Raw genomic sequence first — 17,767 nt, 5'->3', positions numbered from 1 at the left:
AGGGAGACTAATAGAGTGAGCAGAAAGAAGGAAAATACAAGTAAATTACCAGGGATTTTCATGGCCAGACATGTTCAGGATGATGTTTTTCTGACTCTTGGCAAGCTTGTCACCATCACAGTTAGCAGGAGTGACACAGGTGAATGGCTTTGCAAGGCTGGCTGCAGTTCTTTGAGCAAACAACTGGAACAGGAGAAGACTTGGGAGCCACTGCTTCTGCTCAGCTCCTGTTTATCCCACAGAACAGGACGTGTTTCATTACCACACCAGAAAGAAAAACCAAAGGCAGAGGGCCGCTGCACAAGCACTTTTTTATTGACATCGGGAAGTCGTACAGGTACAGGCTTTGTACAAAACCCTAAGAAAGGCAATTTCCTAGCTTGACTCCAATAGATTAAAACTGTGCGTCTGGTTTTAACTGTGTGACATTTCAGCTAAAGCTGGAAACGCTCATAAGAGACACGACATGTTTGTCTGCCTTGCTGTGAGTTCTGCATTACAGAGAAAGAGAGACCAAGTTCCTGGTTAGGAGTCCAGCAAGCAGTTGGTGTCAGTTGGAGCTTATCTAACTTGCCCTCAGGAAAGCTGATACCTACCAGACAGTGAAGAATTTGTGCTCAGATACAGCTGTTGGATGTGTGTTTGACTCCCAGAACGGAGATGGGTTGTGAGAGTGTATACGTGTGTGTGTTTGAAAGAGACTGGCACTCAATTCTTGGATTTGTCAGATATTTCCTATGTTTAGCTTGCAAGCCAAAAAGAGGCAGAAAGCATAAACTTCATCCTACTTACACCCCCCTTGCATTAAATCAATGTCAGTTTAATACAGGAGGGTTCTGGGACTGCCAGCACTTGACTTACAAAAATGGTGGGGAGGGTGCTGGATGTGTCTGTGGTAAGGAACACCTTAGTATTTAATTCTATAATTCACAGTACAAAATCTACTTAAATTCCACCTCAGCTTGAAAGAGGGAAGTTTTTTAAAAAACAATTTGGGGAGAATTACAAATAGGTTTCAATATCAAATTGCACTCTTGTCCTCCTTCCCTTGCTTGTTATAAAGCCCAGTCAATACAGAGCCACCATCACAATGTTAAAAATGCACTCAAGGTAGTCAGCTGCTGCCTTGAAACAGCACAGAGCCCTCAGAAGAGTTTCCTGCAAGCTGTGGGCTGTACTGGCAGTCAGTGTAGAACAGACACAGCATGGAAGAACAGCTTTGTCCTCGTGAAACGCACACTTGGCTTCCAGGGCACAGCTGCTGCATCTCAGGAGGACGGAGAGCTGGGGTGCAATGCATGGGAGGCTACAGCGCTCTCTGAAGGCTCAGCTGAGCCAGCCCCTCACAACAAGGTGTGTTAGTTCATTCCTACTATTCATCTGGCTTCTTGCCCCTGCTGCTCCAGTATTTGCTATATGCCTCTTGGAACATGTTTTTGCAGGGAATTTTGGCCTTCAGTTTGGTGCAGATCAGGAAAGAGCCCCCCATCTTCCTATGAAGGGAGTAGGTCTCCTTTGGTGGGGGGACAAGCCGATGCTTCAGCATGACTGGGATTAAACCATGGATCTTTTCAGTGGTGCTTTGGTTGCCAAAATCAAAAGGTTCATCCGATGCAAAAGCCTCTCCCAGGATGAGGACAGCATTTAAGTGGGCATCTTCCATTTCCTGACCAGAAGAAAAGAGGCATAAATAACATCACTAGCCATGTTAACCACCAGGGAGGAAAAGAAATGCCAACATTAACAGAAGCAGCTCAGGAGAAATACATAGCCATGGCCATGACAAAGGTAACCTCCAGCCCCCAACAAGACTGCTGAACATTTGGTTAATACAGTTCTGAGGAATTAAACCTTCCAGAAGACCATCTGCCCAGTCATGAAATTTCAGGAGTTGTCATCACCTGCAGGGTCTTGCTGGGGGAGAGAAGGAAGGACAGTGGTTTTGGGGCTAGCTGTAACCTCATTATTCTGCCTGCTCCCAAAATCCAGTGAGACCAAAAGCCAAAATGTTTTATTATCCTCCTTCATGCTTATCAACAGGGCTTTTGGACTGACACTGGCTTTTACCATATCAAGAAATCTGGGTAATTTTACAGACCCACAACCACCTTATTTATGGCCAACACTTAAAATCGGACCCTTCTGCTCCATACCTTGATTTCATAGCCAGTGAGGAATTTCATTTCAATGGACTTCTTCAGTACTCTCTCTCTGTCCATGTCAGCAGCTGCCTTGATTACCTGAATAGGAGGAATACTTTCAAAACTAGGATATGACTGAAAAGCATTTTGAGTACAGGACTTCTACACAGGCCACAGGTACACGTGTTACACATGCTGCCCACTTGGTTCCTTGCCTCCATCCTCATCCTCAGGGATCTGCATGTTGGCCCCGTTGAGAGCTACTGGCAAAAAGATAGAGCTGATGGCTCTTCCCAGTAAGGCTACACATAGCCCAGAGAATGTAAGAGACACCAAAAAAGCCTGACAAATCAGTCAGCCCCTTCCCTGGTGAAACAGCAGAGCCGACTGTGAGAAGCTTTAGGTGACAGCTGCAGGCCCTGGCAGCTCAAATATCAAGTGCAGAACATGGTGATCACAAAGGCAGCACACACGACTTTCTATGAATTTATGTGTCTGTAAGCAAGCCAGAAATCACAGGAAGGGGCAGGGAACAGAAAAACCAATTCCTGCAAAGCCTCATATAAAAATGGAATTCTGAGGGCTCTGACACACCCTGCTATCTGAGGCTCACACTAAGCAACATTGCAGCTCATGTTTGTTGTGCAATGTGAACATCCAAACTCAGAGAGCCAGCAGATATGTAGACAGCAATGGTAAGGGATCAAACAGGAACAGACACCTCTCTTGGCTCCAGCCCTGTTCCCTCCACACCCAAAGTAGATTTGAGTACAAAGTGATACAGGTAAGAGGTAAGAGTATTTGCAAAATTAGGTGCAGCACTTTAGGACACACTGTTAAGTCCTCACCTCTATGTAGAGATCTGTGAACTTCTCATCAAACCCCCGTGTTGCTCCAAAGTCCAGCAGGGCCACCTGGAAATGGACAAACCCATCTGTATTACAGTCAACCACTCTGGTAAAGCCTGATCTTAGGAATTCCTGATGTCTTCAGGAAACTCAGCTGGCTTTCCTAGTGCTTTCCTCTACTGCACAGCGTCTCCTGGCTCCTTTATTGCCTGACTGCAGCCCAAACAGCTGCACTGGCACATGGCCAAGGAATGGCCAATGCCCACAGTCACACCTGCTCTGCTGATACCTCCATTCAGGCTTTCTGTGCTGGGACAGAGCAGCTCAGAACCTTTCCCCAGCACTTTCCAACACAGGCCTCAGGAATAAACACACAGTTCCTTTGGCCCCAAGGGCACAAACAAGCAGCAAACCAACGAGCAGGACATCTGCAACTTCTACCCTTATCTTCAGCACAGCACAAGACAAGAGCATTCAGTTAATGAGTCTGGGCTCAGGTGTGTCCTGGTAGAGCACTGCCAGCTGCAACTTCCCACTGATCACCTTCAAAACAAACCCTGAGGCTAAGGAAGTAGCTCCCTCGGAGCTAAGGCCAAAGACAGGCAGCCAGGGTTACAGCAGCCCTGCTCTCCTACCCAGACCAAGCAAGGGCAAGTGGCAGAGGGCAGGTTTCCCTGTCCTACCTGCCTATGCCTCAAGGACAGGAATCTGAGAAAATCTCAGTAAGGGGCTCATTAAACTCTGGGAATGGAGAATAATCAAAAGCTGGTGAAAACCAGCACCTGTACAGGCAGAACTGCAGCTCCTTGGGCTTACCTTGTGCAACTGTGGGTCGTAGAAGAAGTTTGACCAGTTTGGGTCAGTCTGCATGTACCTGAACTCAAACACCTCCCGCAGACACAGGACCAGGATGTTGTGACAGATCTTGAAAGGCAAGGAGAAAAGAAGTCAGAAGGGCAGCAAGCCCTACTGTAACTTAGCAAACAGGGAACACATTAGCACACTGGCAGAAATGATCTGCTCTATGCTGCAGAACTCCTGTAGAGGTGAAGGAGCACCTCTCAGCAACTCCCAGCCCACACCTGCCATGGGGCATTCTTAGCAGCAATACAGATGCCATGCAAGTTTCACATCAGCCTGAGCTGTAGTTTGTACAGCCCCTGGATGTGCCTCCAGAGAGGCTTGTACCCTGTACCTAGCAGCTGAGAAGAGCAGGCTCCAGTGCTGATCCAACTGCACCTGTCCTGGGCCTGCCTTCTAACTTTCCACATTGACTGTGCACTTAGTTGTGCAAGAATGGGAACTTGCATGTTGTACAGCCCCACCATGTGCTCCTCAGCCAGGTCTTCTGCTGGGCTCAGCACTGACCCAGCATGAGGGAAGAGCAGCAGAACTACATCTCGAGACTGACAGGCCTGGGGAAGCAAGAGTAGCAGTCCCTGATGAGCCCACTGCTGAATTACATACTGCAGCAGAGCTTTCCTGGACAATAGCTAAGCTGGAGCCTGTTCAGCAGAAGAACTGCCAGCCTCATTCTGCAAAGCTGAGTGAAACACCATATTCCAAGGCAGATGGAGGAAAGCACCAAATGCAAGCCAGACCCTGCTCCAGGACACTGCCGTTTGGGTTAGAAGGCAGAGGGTCAGCCAGGTCAGTTGCTTATAGAAAAGAAGTGCTAGTCCTGCAGCACTACCCCACCTCACAGCCTTTTAAAATCAGTCCTGATGATACAGCAGCTCATCAGAGGGGACAGTTCCTAAGAACAGGCAGCCAGCTCTCACATAACTTCAAATCTAATGTGACACTGACATCTGTTTATCTAGAGGAACATACTTTGCCCTCTTCCCTACTGACCTGCTAACAGCTGACAGTTCACACGAAGAAACACACACACACACACAATCCAAATTCCAGGACAGTTATTTCTGCTACTAGAACAGCTGCTTGTCCCACAATCCTCCAATCCCTTGCTATATTCAGCACCAACGCCTACCCATCCCTACATCCCCACTCTTGTTTACTGATAGGTACTTTTCCAGCAGCTCTGTGCAGCACAGGTCCGTCCCACAGGAGGAGATGACACCCAACTGCTTGCACTGAAATGATTCTGCACTCCTGCAAAACAGCAGCTGCACAAGACCTCTTTCCCCTTGCTTACAATCCTTCCCAAACTTAAGATCAGCAGAAACAGGGCATCACACAGCTTGGCTACCTCCCCTTCAGCTGCCCTTGCCATTCACGCACTCCAACCCCTCCCTGCTGAATGCTCGTGCCTGCAAGGCCCAGACCAGCTTGAAGAGACCACCGTGTCAGTGCCTAAACAGAAGTCTGCTAGAGGCTGCAGACAGTCCCTGACTCCAGCCTTGCTCTGCCCTGCACAAAGCAGCCCCTGCTCTGCCAGTCACCCTGCCGCTGCTCTGAGCAAGAGCAGCACAGCCTCCCCACTTTACCTCATTTCGAATCTCCTGGCTCAGCCCCACAGCTTGATCCAAGGGATAGCCAGAAACCAGCTCTGTGGTCAGGACGTGCTTGCTGCACAGCTCATCTATTACTCTTGGGACATAGAAGAAGGGGTCATCTTTCAGCAGCTCCCTAGAGACAGAGAAAGGAGAAGAAAAGGTTAGGAGCCCTGAGAGCAGACCCTCAGAAGCACCTCACACAACACACAGCCCTTCACCAGTCTCTCCCCACACCCTGGCTGGGGCTGCCAGGATATGTTTTCCTCAGCAGTTACAGCAGGGATTAAGTCAGCAGAAAACATGCCAGTGACTTGCAGCTGCTGCCAGCTCCTGAGGTCATGTCTCCTGCCAGAGCAGTGAGATTAGGAGGACTCCAGGCTGGTACATCACAGGGATCTTTTGCTCCCCTCACTTGGCTACAAGGCCAGACTACACACACGGAAGAAATGGGCGTTGCCAAGGGGAGCAGTGTCACACAGGCAGTGCTGCAGTGGGACAGGAAGGGTGCTCAGCCTCCAGCAGCTCTCCATCATCCACACACCATGTAAAAACAATGCAGACCCCACTGCCACGGCAAGCCAAAGGAGCAGGCAGTACTGGTGATATTAATTACTGTAAGAGCTGAACTGAAAAACCTTCTAGGTTTTTCTAAAGGATGGGAGAAGTTCACAACAGGCTGGCATAAGAGCACACAGAACAGCACTGCAACTCGGCCTCAGGAGTTACTGCAGCACCTTCATACATGGCAAAACAGACAGGCTTGCACTGGAGGAGAGAGGATATGCTATCACATTTCAGCTGGCTGAATGCATGCCTGGCTGAGACAAGGTTGTAAATCCAGGGGACAGCCCAGGCCACAAACACACACCCTTCCCCTGTGCCATACGGCAGGGCACGGCATTCATCTCCCCACCACCTCTGAAGTTAAGCAACCCTTCCTGTGTTTCACACACACAGAGACAGGTGGGGTTGAAGGCAATGGTTTGAACATACTGGAATTTCCTTACGCAGGCAGCTTCTCTCAGGTAGTCACACTCCAGAGCCAACTCTCTGCTCACAACTTCAATCAAGTGTTCGGGGAACAAACCTGAAGGTCAAACAGCACAGAGAGAAGAGACTTAGAGAACAGGATCCCCTCAGGCTGTGCTTTCCAGAGCTGCACCTGAGGAGCAACCTGCTTTCCAGCCAGCTCTGAGCTGAAGAGTACAAGAAGTTCCAGCAAGCCAAAGTGTATTTCCAACTAAATACAGGTTCTGCAGTAATCCCAGGCCCAGGCTACACAGATGCACCTAAGCCAGGGTTATATCCACACCACTGTCCTTGGGCAACAGAGCTCCATCCTCCCCCAGCTCCACCCCACAGCCCAAGGTGTCCATTCCTGCTATGGGCACGGCTGTGCAGAGGCACACACCAAGGAGCAGAAGCACCCAAACATCAGCCTGCAAAAAAGCAACAAAAAAAGGCTCAAAACCGTATCTGCCAACAACTGGGAGCAGGCAGTACCAGGCAGAAACAGTCAGCATGACTAACACAGCGAACTGCCACAGCAGCACGTAACCAGGGCCTGAGTTGCCAAGTCCAGTCTACTTAGTCTTGAAGTTGGAAAACCAATCTACCTCTTGGGCTAGACACAGCTGGGTCTGCAGCAGCCTCTGCAGGGCCCTGCCTAGCCATCAGAGAGAAAAGCCCCAGATTTTGTCAGCACTGAGTTTGATTTTAAAGCAGCGTTTGTACAGTCCCACTAAGACTTACAGCTGCTGCAGGCAGGTATTTGTAAAAAAAGAGTAGTTAAGTCCTGCATTCCCTGTGGGAAAAGGAACTTAACCATGTGCTGGGACACTGAGCAAGTTCCAAATCTGACAGTTCTCCACAACTGTGACTGGAAAGAACAGAACTGGGAAAAGCAGAGAATAGCAGGCTGGAGGGCAACAGTAAATGGGGGTGTGAGTTCTGCCAAATGTACCAGAAAGTAACAGCAAGACTACCTAACCTGAACACTGCCCAGGCTTCAAACCTAGAAAGCCATCAAAAGTGAATGTTCCCAGGCATGTTATGCTTTCCCAAGAATCCCTATGGGTCCTTTGCTACAGAGAGCCCACAGAGACGAATGCTTGTTACTCTGGTAAGTGTGTGCATATGCGTGGCTGAGAAAAACAAGACAGGGGCACTCCCTCCCCCACCCCACTGAGTGGGCACTGGACAAGGCACATGCCCAGCAAAGGCAGTGGCAGCTCTGCAGCAGGAGAGGGGAGCAGAGTATGGCTCCCCAAGTTGCCCCTGCACCCTCTGCCCACATCCACTCTCTCTCCTGCTATCTGCAGGAAATCTGCTCCTGGGCAGACTTAGTAATTCTTAAGTCCTTTTCCCCATTTCCTTCAAGCTGTTTCCTCCCTCCAGTCTATGCAATGTACTGCTTGAAATAAGTTGGCAGAACTCAACCTGCACCAGTGGAACACAGGGCCTGCCAGGCTCTGTCTTTTTACCTTCAGGGAGAATATTGCTCATGCTCAGGACAGCCATCAGGTTGTTGACATCACTGTTGATGCTCTGGGCGACTCCGGGGTACTGTGGGACAGAATGGGACAGGGCTGTGGTGAGACCAGCTGACCTGGCTGTACAGGGCAAGATGAAAACATCTTCTAGCTCAAACTGCAAAACCTTTCCTGTCTTTTTCATCTACTTGCACTAGGTAAAGTATTTCTGGACCCACATTTTCACTTGCATTAGAATGTTTCTTTTTGTCTAGCAGTACACATGCAGTTCTCCTGCCCTTCTGTGGACAGAAACAAGAGTCAAGGCTGGTCTGTAATAACCCACCTGGATTTTCATGGCAACTTCTTTCCCATTTTTCAAGCGTGCCAGGTGAACCTGACCAATTGAAGCAGCAGCAAAGGGACGTTCTTCAAAGGACTCCAGTTTATCCCTCCAGCTGGGGCCGAGATCATTGTTCAGAGTTTTCTACAAAAAAAAAAGCGCATCACAGTATGGGAAACAGAAATTTAATACTTTCACTATTGGAAATCACATTCCTCTAAGGTGACTCACACAGCCTATAGTAGTTCTGAGTACCTATACCCTGCTTTCTAGAGCATCCTCCCTGCCTCATCACTGCACGCCAAGGCAAGGAGTAGTCCAGCCAGCAATGTTTCCCCAGCACTGAACAGATGCTGATCAGACCTCTGTGAGAATCTGGCACAAAGGACAAAGATCCTGAACACAAACACCACTGCCTTAGCAATACAAACATCCCCTCTTTGGTGCCACTTTGTTATCTTCCTGAAAATGACCAAGGAGTTAGCTATTTCTCCTCTTTCATCATGCTGCCAAGCTGAACAGAAGCAATCCAGGCGTGAAAGAATGACTCTCTAAGGCAATATTGACAATTAAACATCACAGCCTGCTTTAACAGCTTTTTTGCTACCTTGCCAGACTGCCATATTTAAGTTCTGACACTGCTCAGTGTCTTCCAGAAGATGAGCAGTGCTGGCAATTCCTTTTGCAGCACCCTTCACATCTTAATTTACAGAGGGAAGTACAGAGAGAACAACATGTTCATTGGAGAAAGCAACTTAGTTTGCTTCATTCTGGCTCTTCTTGATGGTGGGTTACACTTAAGCAAAACAGTAAGGACAAAGTTGCTGTTAATTTTCCATCAGACTAAGGCTTGTAAGTCTGTTTCTAAAATGGGATGTGGGCATTTGTAGACACTGGCTTAACACACATCAGAAAAACAAGAGGAAACAGAAGAGGAGGCTGCAGTCAACAAGATCCTATAATCATATCTGTGTGCAACATCCTGTTCCATCGACATTAGTCTCAGGACATAAAAAACTACCCCATTTTCCCCTCTATCTAGAGCTGAGCTTCAATGTTTTGTAGAGAAAAGGCAGCACATAACAGAGAGAAGGAATTGGGTGCTACCCACAACTGAAAATATGCAACATTATTGAAAGAATACTCTTAAAAATCCCCATCCACCACCTTCCTTATTAGGGTATATCACAGGTGACATTTATCCTGTCACTGTCCCTCCTCCCCTGAGAAGCAGTAAGGAACATTTCTCACCATCATCTGCTTTATTGGCATGAAGTCAGCACTCTGACGTACACGCTCGAAAATCCTCTGGAGATGGGGGTTGATGAAAGCATCATCTGCCAAGGGAAAAGCACATGCAGTCAGTGCAGGCATTGCATCCTCCAGCTCTTCAGCACACAGAGAAACACTTTCATTTGGACAAGTCTGGCTGTCTTGCCCACAAAGCACATCCTAGTGAAGGTTTTGGAAGTAATTCTAGTTCAGAAACTAGAAAGTATGAATATGCTAGAAAGCATACTGAGAAACTTTTTATGCTTTGAAATCAAGTCTGCTTTGTCCAGCAGCACTGCCAAGAGCAGTGGGCAGCTCTCCACAGCACAAAGGCTTCTGGTGTAGTGGAGGTTGCACAAACCCAGGAGCAGAGTGCTCTGCACAAACCTCTGTCACCCACCAGCCCATCTTCTTGCTGGCAGCAGTACAGCATTCAGCTCTAATGGAGGCCACTGCGTCATGGAAACACAGGTCACAGAAGGAATTCCCTGGGGAGTTATCCCAATGCTGCAGTTCATTTTAAGGGACAGCAGCCTCTCCAGAAAGCTGTGCAATGGCAAAACACCACTTACGCAAGTACTGAACTCTTGGAGAAAGCAGGATTCAGCATCTGCTACTGTAAACAACTACCCAAATGCAGAGCAGCTAGAAGTGGGCAGAGGAAAACATAGTTGAGCCAAAAATTTTAAGAGTCAGAAGGAGCAAATATTTACACTCATAAGAAAGACAAGGGGTAGGGGCATCTTGGAAGATTAGTCCTCTGTTTGCACAAAGGCTTCTACAACAGCTCAGAAAAAGAGCTACCAGTTCTGGAAAACTTTCCATTTCATAAAGGATCATGGAGGAATTAGATTTATTTGCTGCTCTCCCATCACTGGAAAAGTCCAGGCTACTGGCCTTAATCCTGAGAACTCAACCTGCACATGCACTTGTGACATTCAAATAAAAATCAATCATCCCTTTCCATTTAGAGGAGCATCTATGTCAGGAAACAAACTGTGACCTTAAGAGCACAGTCCTGGGAAGATGGGTGGAAAGGAGTGGATAGAAAAAGATACATAACGCAGACACATCACATTAACACTCAGCATTGTTTCGAAATTCCCACTGAAGCCACAGCAGCATTTAAAAGTACTAAAAAATCCCAACTGTGGAACCAACAGAAGCTTTTAAGAGGAGCTCCCATTCCATCACTGCAAGTCAGAGATCAGCAGGCTTTGCAGGAATGGTGAGTAAAGCTCCTATTGTGATGTTACAAACCCGCAAGAAGGTGAGACACAGCATTTGCGTGTGTGTTTTCCAAACACCAAGGGAAACATCTGCTTTGTCATTGATGGTGCATCACTGCCAAGCCTCTGAACACTATAAAAACTGTTCTCCTGGCTATGTGAAAGTATTAACTCTCATGCTGCAACATGTAACCTGCACGTCCAAGGATGACTGGGCAGAAAGAGAATGGACCTCACTAAGAGTGACTTGGCTCCCAAAACCTGTTTGTGTCAAGGTGTCAGGGTCTGCAACAAGCATATCGGATCAACTTCTGTTATTTTGCTTATTGCTGACATGCAGAAACCTGACATGGGATTTCAACCCTTAGTCTAAGAAGGCATCCTTAACTGGGGCTGCTTTGTTCATGAGCACAACACCAAACAGCCAAGAAACCCGCAAGTCCAGGCTGACTGGACAGAAACTCAGCAGCAACGTCAAAAAATCAGTCGTGCTGCGGAAGCAGCTCTGACAAACCAAGGCTTTCAACATGCTGATGAATAAGGTTATACGTCTTTGTGGTAAGCTGATGAGGCCTTACTGGAACGAAACACAAAGCAAGAACCAAGGCAGGGCACATCTCCCAGAGCATATGCACCAGACAGGGTGATTTGGGGCCCTTGGCATATTTTCTGCTCATGATCTTTTCTGTCAGGGATGTGGATCCCTAACAAATCCACTGACTCCCAAAAGCAGACATCAGGGGTTTTAAAGACACTGCTTTGTGACTTGTACTCAACTGCAGGGAGCCTCTGTGCTCAATTAACACTCAGACCTGCTGATAGAAGCAGTGAATTCAAACTCTTCAGGGCACAGAGAAGCCCATGAAGTGGCATGAAACCCTCCCATTCAAACAGCCAGCCGAAGAAAGTGATACTCTGCACTGTTGATGGTGTCTAATTTATTTCACCACAGTTGTCCCTCAGCCAGGCTGCCAGGGGCCTGTGTTCTCACCAGGCTCAGCAGTGCTCCACACACTTGGCTCAAGAGTCAAATCAGGGCTGGGTACAACCACTGAGGTTGCTGAAAGCCTATTCTTTACACCAAAGTGAAATCCATCAGCAGGTATTTGACACTCCTGCCAGAACTCAGTAACATTAGGAGACAGAAGGCAAGTAACAAAACCCCAGAGGATTTCTGCTCCTCAAAGCTGGTCCTTAATAGCTACTATCTCCACAGTTGCATCCAAGCCTAGGGCAGCTGTGACCCGACTTGGACACACACCAGGAGCAACTCAGTAGTGTCCTAAGACTCTGAACTTAATCCCACCTATGGTAGACAAGTTTAACTTCAGAGCTGACTTCCAGGCATGGCTCACTCAGCCACATACCAGACACTGGAAGGGAAGGAGCACATGAGCTCCTCTTGGATCTGCATTGTGAGCCATCAGACTTTAGCACCTGGAAGTTTCTACGTGGTGAGAAAACAGCATGTGGGTGGCAGCCTTTGACACAGCAGCTGATGCCTCCTACCTGTCTCTGTTGATGTGGCCATCAGCCTGGCACACACCTAAACCAAGTGATTAGCAAATGAAATGCCAAAATCAGGGCCCTCTGGAACAGGGAGCTGGTCTTGCTCTATTGGCAAACCCAAGTTATTTAATACACTAGATGCAGCCTCACCAGTGAATACCTACAAATATTCAAGCAAAAGCACAAGCCAAGCAAAGCGAGTACTTCAAACACTCAGACACTGACTCAATTTCAATGACAGCTATTCCAGACAAGTCTTACAGCTATTTTTGGCTGGTTCTTCCCTTTCCTATCAAGTTGGCAAGAAGGCAGAGTGTGAAAAGGTCCAGGTAAGGTCTGAATTCAGCACACCTGCCACCTCCCAGGAGCAACCTAACAGTTCAATGCAGACACTGACCTGTGGTCACTGACTGCAGAGCCCAATGAGGTAACTACCAGTCTGAAGTCTCCTCAAGATGGAAACAAGTGTTTTACACCAGGTAAGATAATCAGTTGCACTGGCTTTTCCAGTAAAGCTTAAGTACCCACACAGCATGTAAACCACAAACAGGTACCCAGGTTGCTATGGCAGAGTACTGTGGATATAACCTTCACCACTCTTGGTGAGCAAAGAACAGGATCACGTTCTTGTAATCATCCTCCTCCTTTCTAGCAGGACACCTGTGAGTAGAGTGAGTAGAGACACAGCTCTGCTTCTCAACAATTGCTTGTAACACAGACACTGAAATTCACACACAGTGTCACCTTATTCTCAACCAATTTCACTTACATGCCTGACACAATAGCGACATTGGGCAAACAGTTTTATCTAGGCCATGCATCTAGTTACTTCAGAGTGGGATTACATGGAACTCAAACACATATCCATCACTGCTCTCACACAAGAAAGCCACTCGTCCAGTCTCTCCACATTCACTTGACACTGACTGATGGCAGACAGCTGATCATGTATCACAGCTGGCAGTATTAAGGAGGATGGCTGAAGACCTGTGCTACCACTTACCTTGAATGCTTAGCATCTGTCCCAGCTTCAGTGCTGCTCCCCGGACCTTGCACAATGTCCTCACGATTCTTTCTGCATTGGCCTCCGACAGGAACAGGCTGGAATCCATCACCGCTTTCTTTCCTGAGGGCAAGGAGAGAAAGAGCACGAATGAAGAACACTCTTATCCTGGCAAGCCCATTTCATGGTGTTAGCCCACACTCAGCAGGAAATTTGTCCTTCCCCACAGAAATCAAACTAGGACTACACCGAGTTCCTTCACAGCAACCCAGGGGCACAGACTAAAGTTGTAAATGTCTTGTGACAATGTTGACGTTGCTGGCTTGAGGTCCAAGAGTAGCAAGTTATGGCCTCCAAGAGTATCTGTGCTGCAGCTGTCCAGGATCCTGTGCAGATGTTGGTGCTTGAGCTCACTGCACCGGCTAGCTCAGCCTAAAACACTATGTAAAGGTGTCCTGAGTCCCATCACCAACTGCAGCACAGCCACAGAAGGGCAGAAGGAGTGAGCCACAGCAAGGGGGAACCCTCAAAAGCCTTGGCAGGCAGCACACTGGCACAGACCAAGAACGTGCTGGCACTTCTCAGGGTGAAACTTGCACAGAACAAGGCACAAAATATACACACTCAAACACACACATTCCTGTCCCCTGATGTCTGGCAGGCTCAGAGTGGTCTCACTGCAGCCACCTACACATCAGTGCCACAGCTCAAGGTATGCAACATGGGGTTTATGTGGCATAAGAAGCACTTCCCCTCCCCTTATTTATTTAAATTTTTATTATGGGAGAGGGAAGGAGACCCTAATACCATTTTGTGGTCCCTTTGGGAGAAGCAACCCAGATCTACTTCTCCAGGGCAATGGCCAGTAGAGCAGGGACAGAGGGGGCAGCCAGTCACTTCTCCTGGGGCTGCAGACCAGCTTCTAATGGTGAAGAGCCAAGCAGGAGGAAGGTCAGGCCTTGCAGACAGGCTGCAAAGCCCAAGCTAGTATGCTGATTGCACAGCTACATAATTTCTTTCAACACTTCAGAGAAAAGGGTAATAAGGTCGCAACAGATAAAGCCCCCATATATAACAAGTAGGGCTCAAAAAGGCACAACAGATGAAAACAGCCCTGAAGATGGAAATCACTGCTGTGTGATGTACTGACTAGAACAGCCAGAGATGCTCTCAGTCTCCGGGAAGCTCTAAGGAAGGTACACAGAGGGAAGCTTAGACTGGCCAGGGGACAGGAGAAATAACAAAAGCCAGACTGAAGTGGTCCCTTCTAAACTCTGGTAACTCACACAACTTGGTACCACTTTCTTCAGGTGCCAAGCGTGTTACTCATCTGACAGACACTCCAGTCCCTGCAAGCAGCCAGACTGCTTAGGGACTTTCCCTACAAAAGTGATGGCACTGAACTCTCCACTGGACAGTGCACAGAGGTGCAAAGCCCTGCCCTTCAGCCCCCCCTCTGTTTTTTTCACCTGTTTTGTGAGACAGCAACAAGATGGCACTGCATGTGGGACATCTCACCATACAAAATCCCTGTCCTGAGTCAATCATGTATATGAAAAGAAGAGGAATAAAAATACCAGGAGTACACAGGACAACTATCCTGCTCTTGAGAGCAAGATGTAGAGAAGCAGGAAAGGTCCAGAATTCACTGTTTGCATCATACAGAGCAATCCTCAGAGCACATTTTGCTCTGGATCCTGGATGTAAAGAGTCTGAGAGACTGAACAGGTGGAGCTGCCCAGAGCAGAAGGATCTGACTTTGCTCAGCTTTGAAAAGCTGTCTCTGGAGAGTGAAGTGTTGAAGGCATCTAACAGAGCTCTGATTCTTAATGATTCCATCTCAACTGTCCTAACAGGTAAACTGTGTCCTTAGCAATGAAGGGACAAATCCCTCTACGAAATGACACACAGGAGCTAGGGAAACTATTGAATCAAAGCCATACCTTCCTTCACACCAATGCACACTACAACATCCTCCTTTGAGTCAGCAGCAGAACAGAGCTAGCTAATGATTAAAGTCATCTCCATAAGCCAGTTAAACCCTGACAATTTTAAAAGAGTCTTATCAGAGAAAGAGCCAAACACAGGCACTCCCAATCCTCTTCTCCTGGCATGCTTCTCATTGAAGTCAAGCCCCCAGGGGCAATACCTGATCACCAAGCAGCCCAACAAGATGAGAGCAGCTCTTGTTTATGTACTTTTCTCCAAGTAGGCATGAAGAAGAAGATGACCTGGTAGCAAGAGTCAAAAGCAGAACTATGTGTGTATGGCAAGTGAAGACAAAACAGGCTTCCAAGGCTAGGTGGAAAGAAAGTGAGGATAAAACTCATCACAAGATCATGAAAAAATATGCCCATTTTCATTAAGTTAACATTTTTCCCAAAGATGGCTGGCACCTTTTGATGTCTCAAATTATTTCCTCCCCATCTTCAGATCACAAAGCTGATTTTACCTATTTCATCAGAGAAACTAAAAAAAGGCAAAAGGGAGTTACATACCAGCTGTGGCAACACAGAGACCTCAGAAATGAAGGTTGCTGCAGCCACAGCACCTACGGCCTGTCAGTTCTTCCACAGCAGAGGTGGCAGGCAGACACCCTCACAAGTGCTTAACCCACCTTTTTTTTACCTTTCCAAATTCAGAATCAGCACAGACCCTTCCAAATCTGTGTACAGCTCACAGCTGCATCATTCCTTTTCCATCTTCTTTGCCACTGTCAAATGGAGAACTAGCAGCTGTATTTTATGGATATTGTTTTTAGAACCATCTGCAAACTTTGGGGCAAGAGAAGTCTCAAGAACACAGCCTAAGCATTTAGGACTGACAGTCCAAGGAGATTGCATTATTCTTTTTCATTAGAAAATAACTCTGTATTCAAACCCACACCAAGTGCCAGCCCGTTGGGACTCTGCCTGGCCTGGCATTTGTGCAAAGCCAAACAGAACAGCCTGGGACAGGCCATTAATAAGTTACAAAGCTGACCTTGAACCCAGAGTCTCTACACTAACGGCAGCTATTCATTTGGGCATTCATTTTTATTCCTGGGAATTTATTCTACTTTCCTACTCCCACCCTGTGTGAGCCCTGCACTGTGGATACACACACTAAATACTGAGGCTGCCACCAAGGTCACCAAGTGACCAAGGAGGTAATTGCTAATAAGGTCCATCAGCCTACCAAGAAAATTCCATTGGGAAATCAAGTAAGCCATCCTCTTTCTAACAGAGTAAGATGAGTCAAACCACTTTAAAAACTTAGGAGGACAGCATTAGGGCCACAAGCCATTTAAAAAAACTCAACCAACCAAACAAACCTGCACCTACTCACAAGACTTTGGCAATGGAAAGAATTTACGTCCAGGCCATCAGGCTTGGATGGAAAAGGAAGAAAATCACACAAACTCTTGTAACAGACATTTTTTTGGTTCTAGGGTAAGCCCCTGAAGAAGTGAACTGTTTATGGAAACAAGAGACAATTGGAGGTAGAGTGAGAAGGGCCCTGTGGCTACTGAACAAGGATGGGGAAATGGTGCAGGAAAAGACAGATCAGCACTAGCACAATTGCTGGAGAATGTGCAGGAGAGTAGGAATTTGCAGCCCCTCCGGTAACACTAATGGAAAGAAGAAGTACAAGCTGTGCTGCTGGGATCATGTGCAGCTCAGGAGTTTCTGGCCTGGGGGTTGGGACTGAAGCACCAGAGTTTCTAGCTTCATTTAAAAGGTGTGAAGACACTTTCATCTGTACTTACTAGACAAGAGGAGGGCAAGGAAGAGAAAGCTCTTTCTCAGTACTCCTGACTGCCAGCAGTGTGAAATTCTTAGGCATGCCTTTGGGCATATACACATCACACTTGTTTAAGTCTGAAGTGCCGAGAAGTTACTATTAATATTGCAGGAGTGGGGACAGAAATTACATCCTCCAAAAGCTTCCAGAAAAAGGATGATATGTCATTCTCAAAACGAGACAGGTCTTAGCCTGAGCTTATAGTGCTGGCAGCCACCAAACCTGGACACAAACACCTCAAGCTGAAATCATGATAGTGGTGCAGATGTATTTTTAAAGAAGTATTTAAAGAGGTACTTTTGTCAAGAGATTTCCCCCAGGAACAGCTAAGGCTGATACTGTCAGAAGAACAGTAAGAAAATGGAACCTGGACTCAGACTGTGTTCATATCCTCTGCCATGCATTTCTGCAGGACAGAGCCCACGGAGACAGTTCCCGTTCGTGAAGCCTTCCCCACTGCTGTGGCAAACACATCCCAGCCACCAGCCAGAGGCCATAGCTGAGTCACCTGGAGACCTGCTGAGTCCTTGGTCTGAGAAACACCAGAAGAGAATGAAGGCTGAAAGTCTTCTGCTTCACCTCAATACTTCCTGCCCTTGACCCATTCTTAACCCCACTATCACTATCATTCACCTTTACAGCATATCCCCTGCACCAAGGTCTTATCCAAGCAGACTTGACAGCAAGAAGGGAAGCAAGAATGAAAGAC

At 47.4% G+C, this 17,767-nt stretch overlaps 1 protein-coding gene across 2 annotated transcripts in view; it reads right to left on the bottom strand.

Annotated features, from left to right (window-relative positions):
- Positions 1-292: 292 nt before the first annotated feature.
- COQ8A (coenzyme Q8A) overlaps positions 293-17,767 on the bottom strand; it is a 44,083-nt gene continuing 26,608 nt past the window's right edge. For both annotated transcript variants that reach the window (XM_071579778.1, XM_071579786.1), the window contains exons 6-15: positions 13,276-13,398; positions 9,514-9,599; positions 8,266-8,406; positions 7,932-8,013; positions 6,442-6,535; positions 5,440-5,581; positions 3,806-3,913; positions 2,990-3,055; positions 2,154-2,240; positions 293-1,666 (exon numbers count right to left, since the gene is read on the bottom strand). In XM_071579778.1, the coding sequence (XP_071435879.1) occupies positions 1,373-1,666; positions 2,154-2,240; positions 2,990-3,055; positions 3,806-3,913; positions 5,440-5,581; positions 6,442-6,535; positions 7,932-8,013; positions 8,266-8,406; positions 9,514-9,599; positions 13,276-13,398 (1,223 nt within the window). In that variant the 3' untranslated portion in view covers positions 293-1,372. The remainder of the gene's footprint in view (positions 1,667-2,153; positions 2,241-2,989; positions 3,056-3,805; positions 3,914-5,439; positions 5,582-6,441; positions 6,536-7,931; positions 8,014-8,265; positions 8,407-9,513; positions 9,600-13,275; positions 13,399-17,767) is intronic.

This window comes from Pithys albifrons, chromosome 2 (assembly GCF_047495875.1).
Source record: "Pithys albifrons albifrons isolate INPA30051 chromosome 2, PitAlb_v1, whole genome shotgun sequence".
Classification (NCBI taxonomy): domain Eukaryota; kingdom Metazoa; phylum Chordata; class Aves; order Passeriformes; family Thamnophilidae; genus Pithys; species Pithys albifrons.
This window is presented reverse-complemented; position numbering and strand designations above follow the sequence as displayed.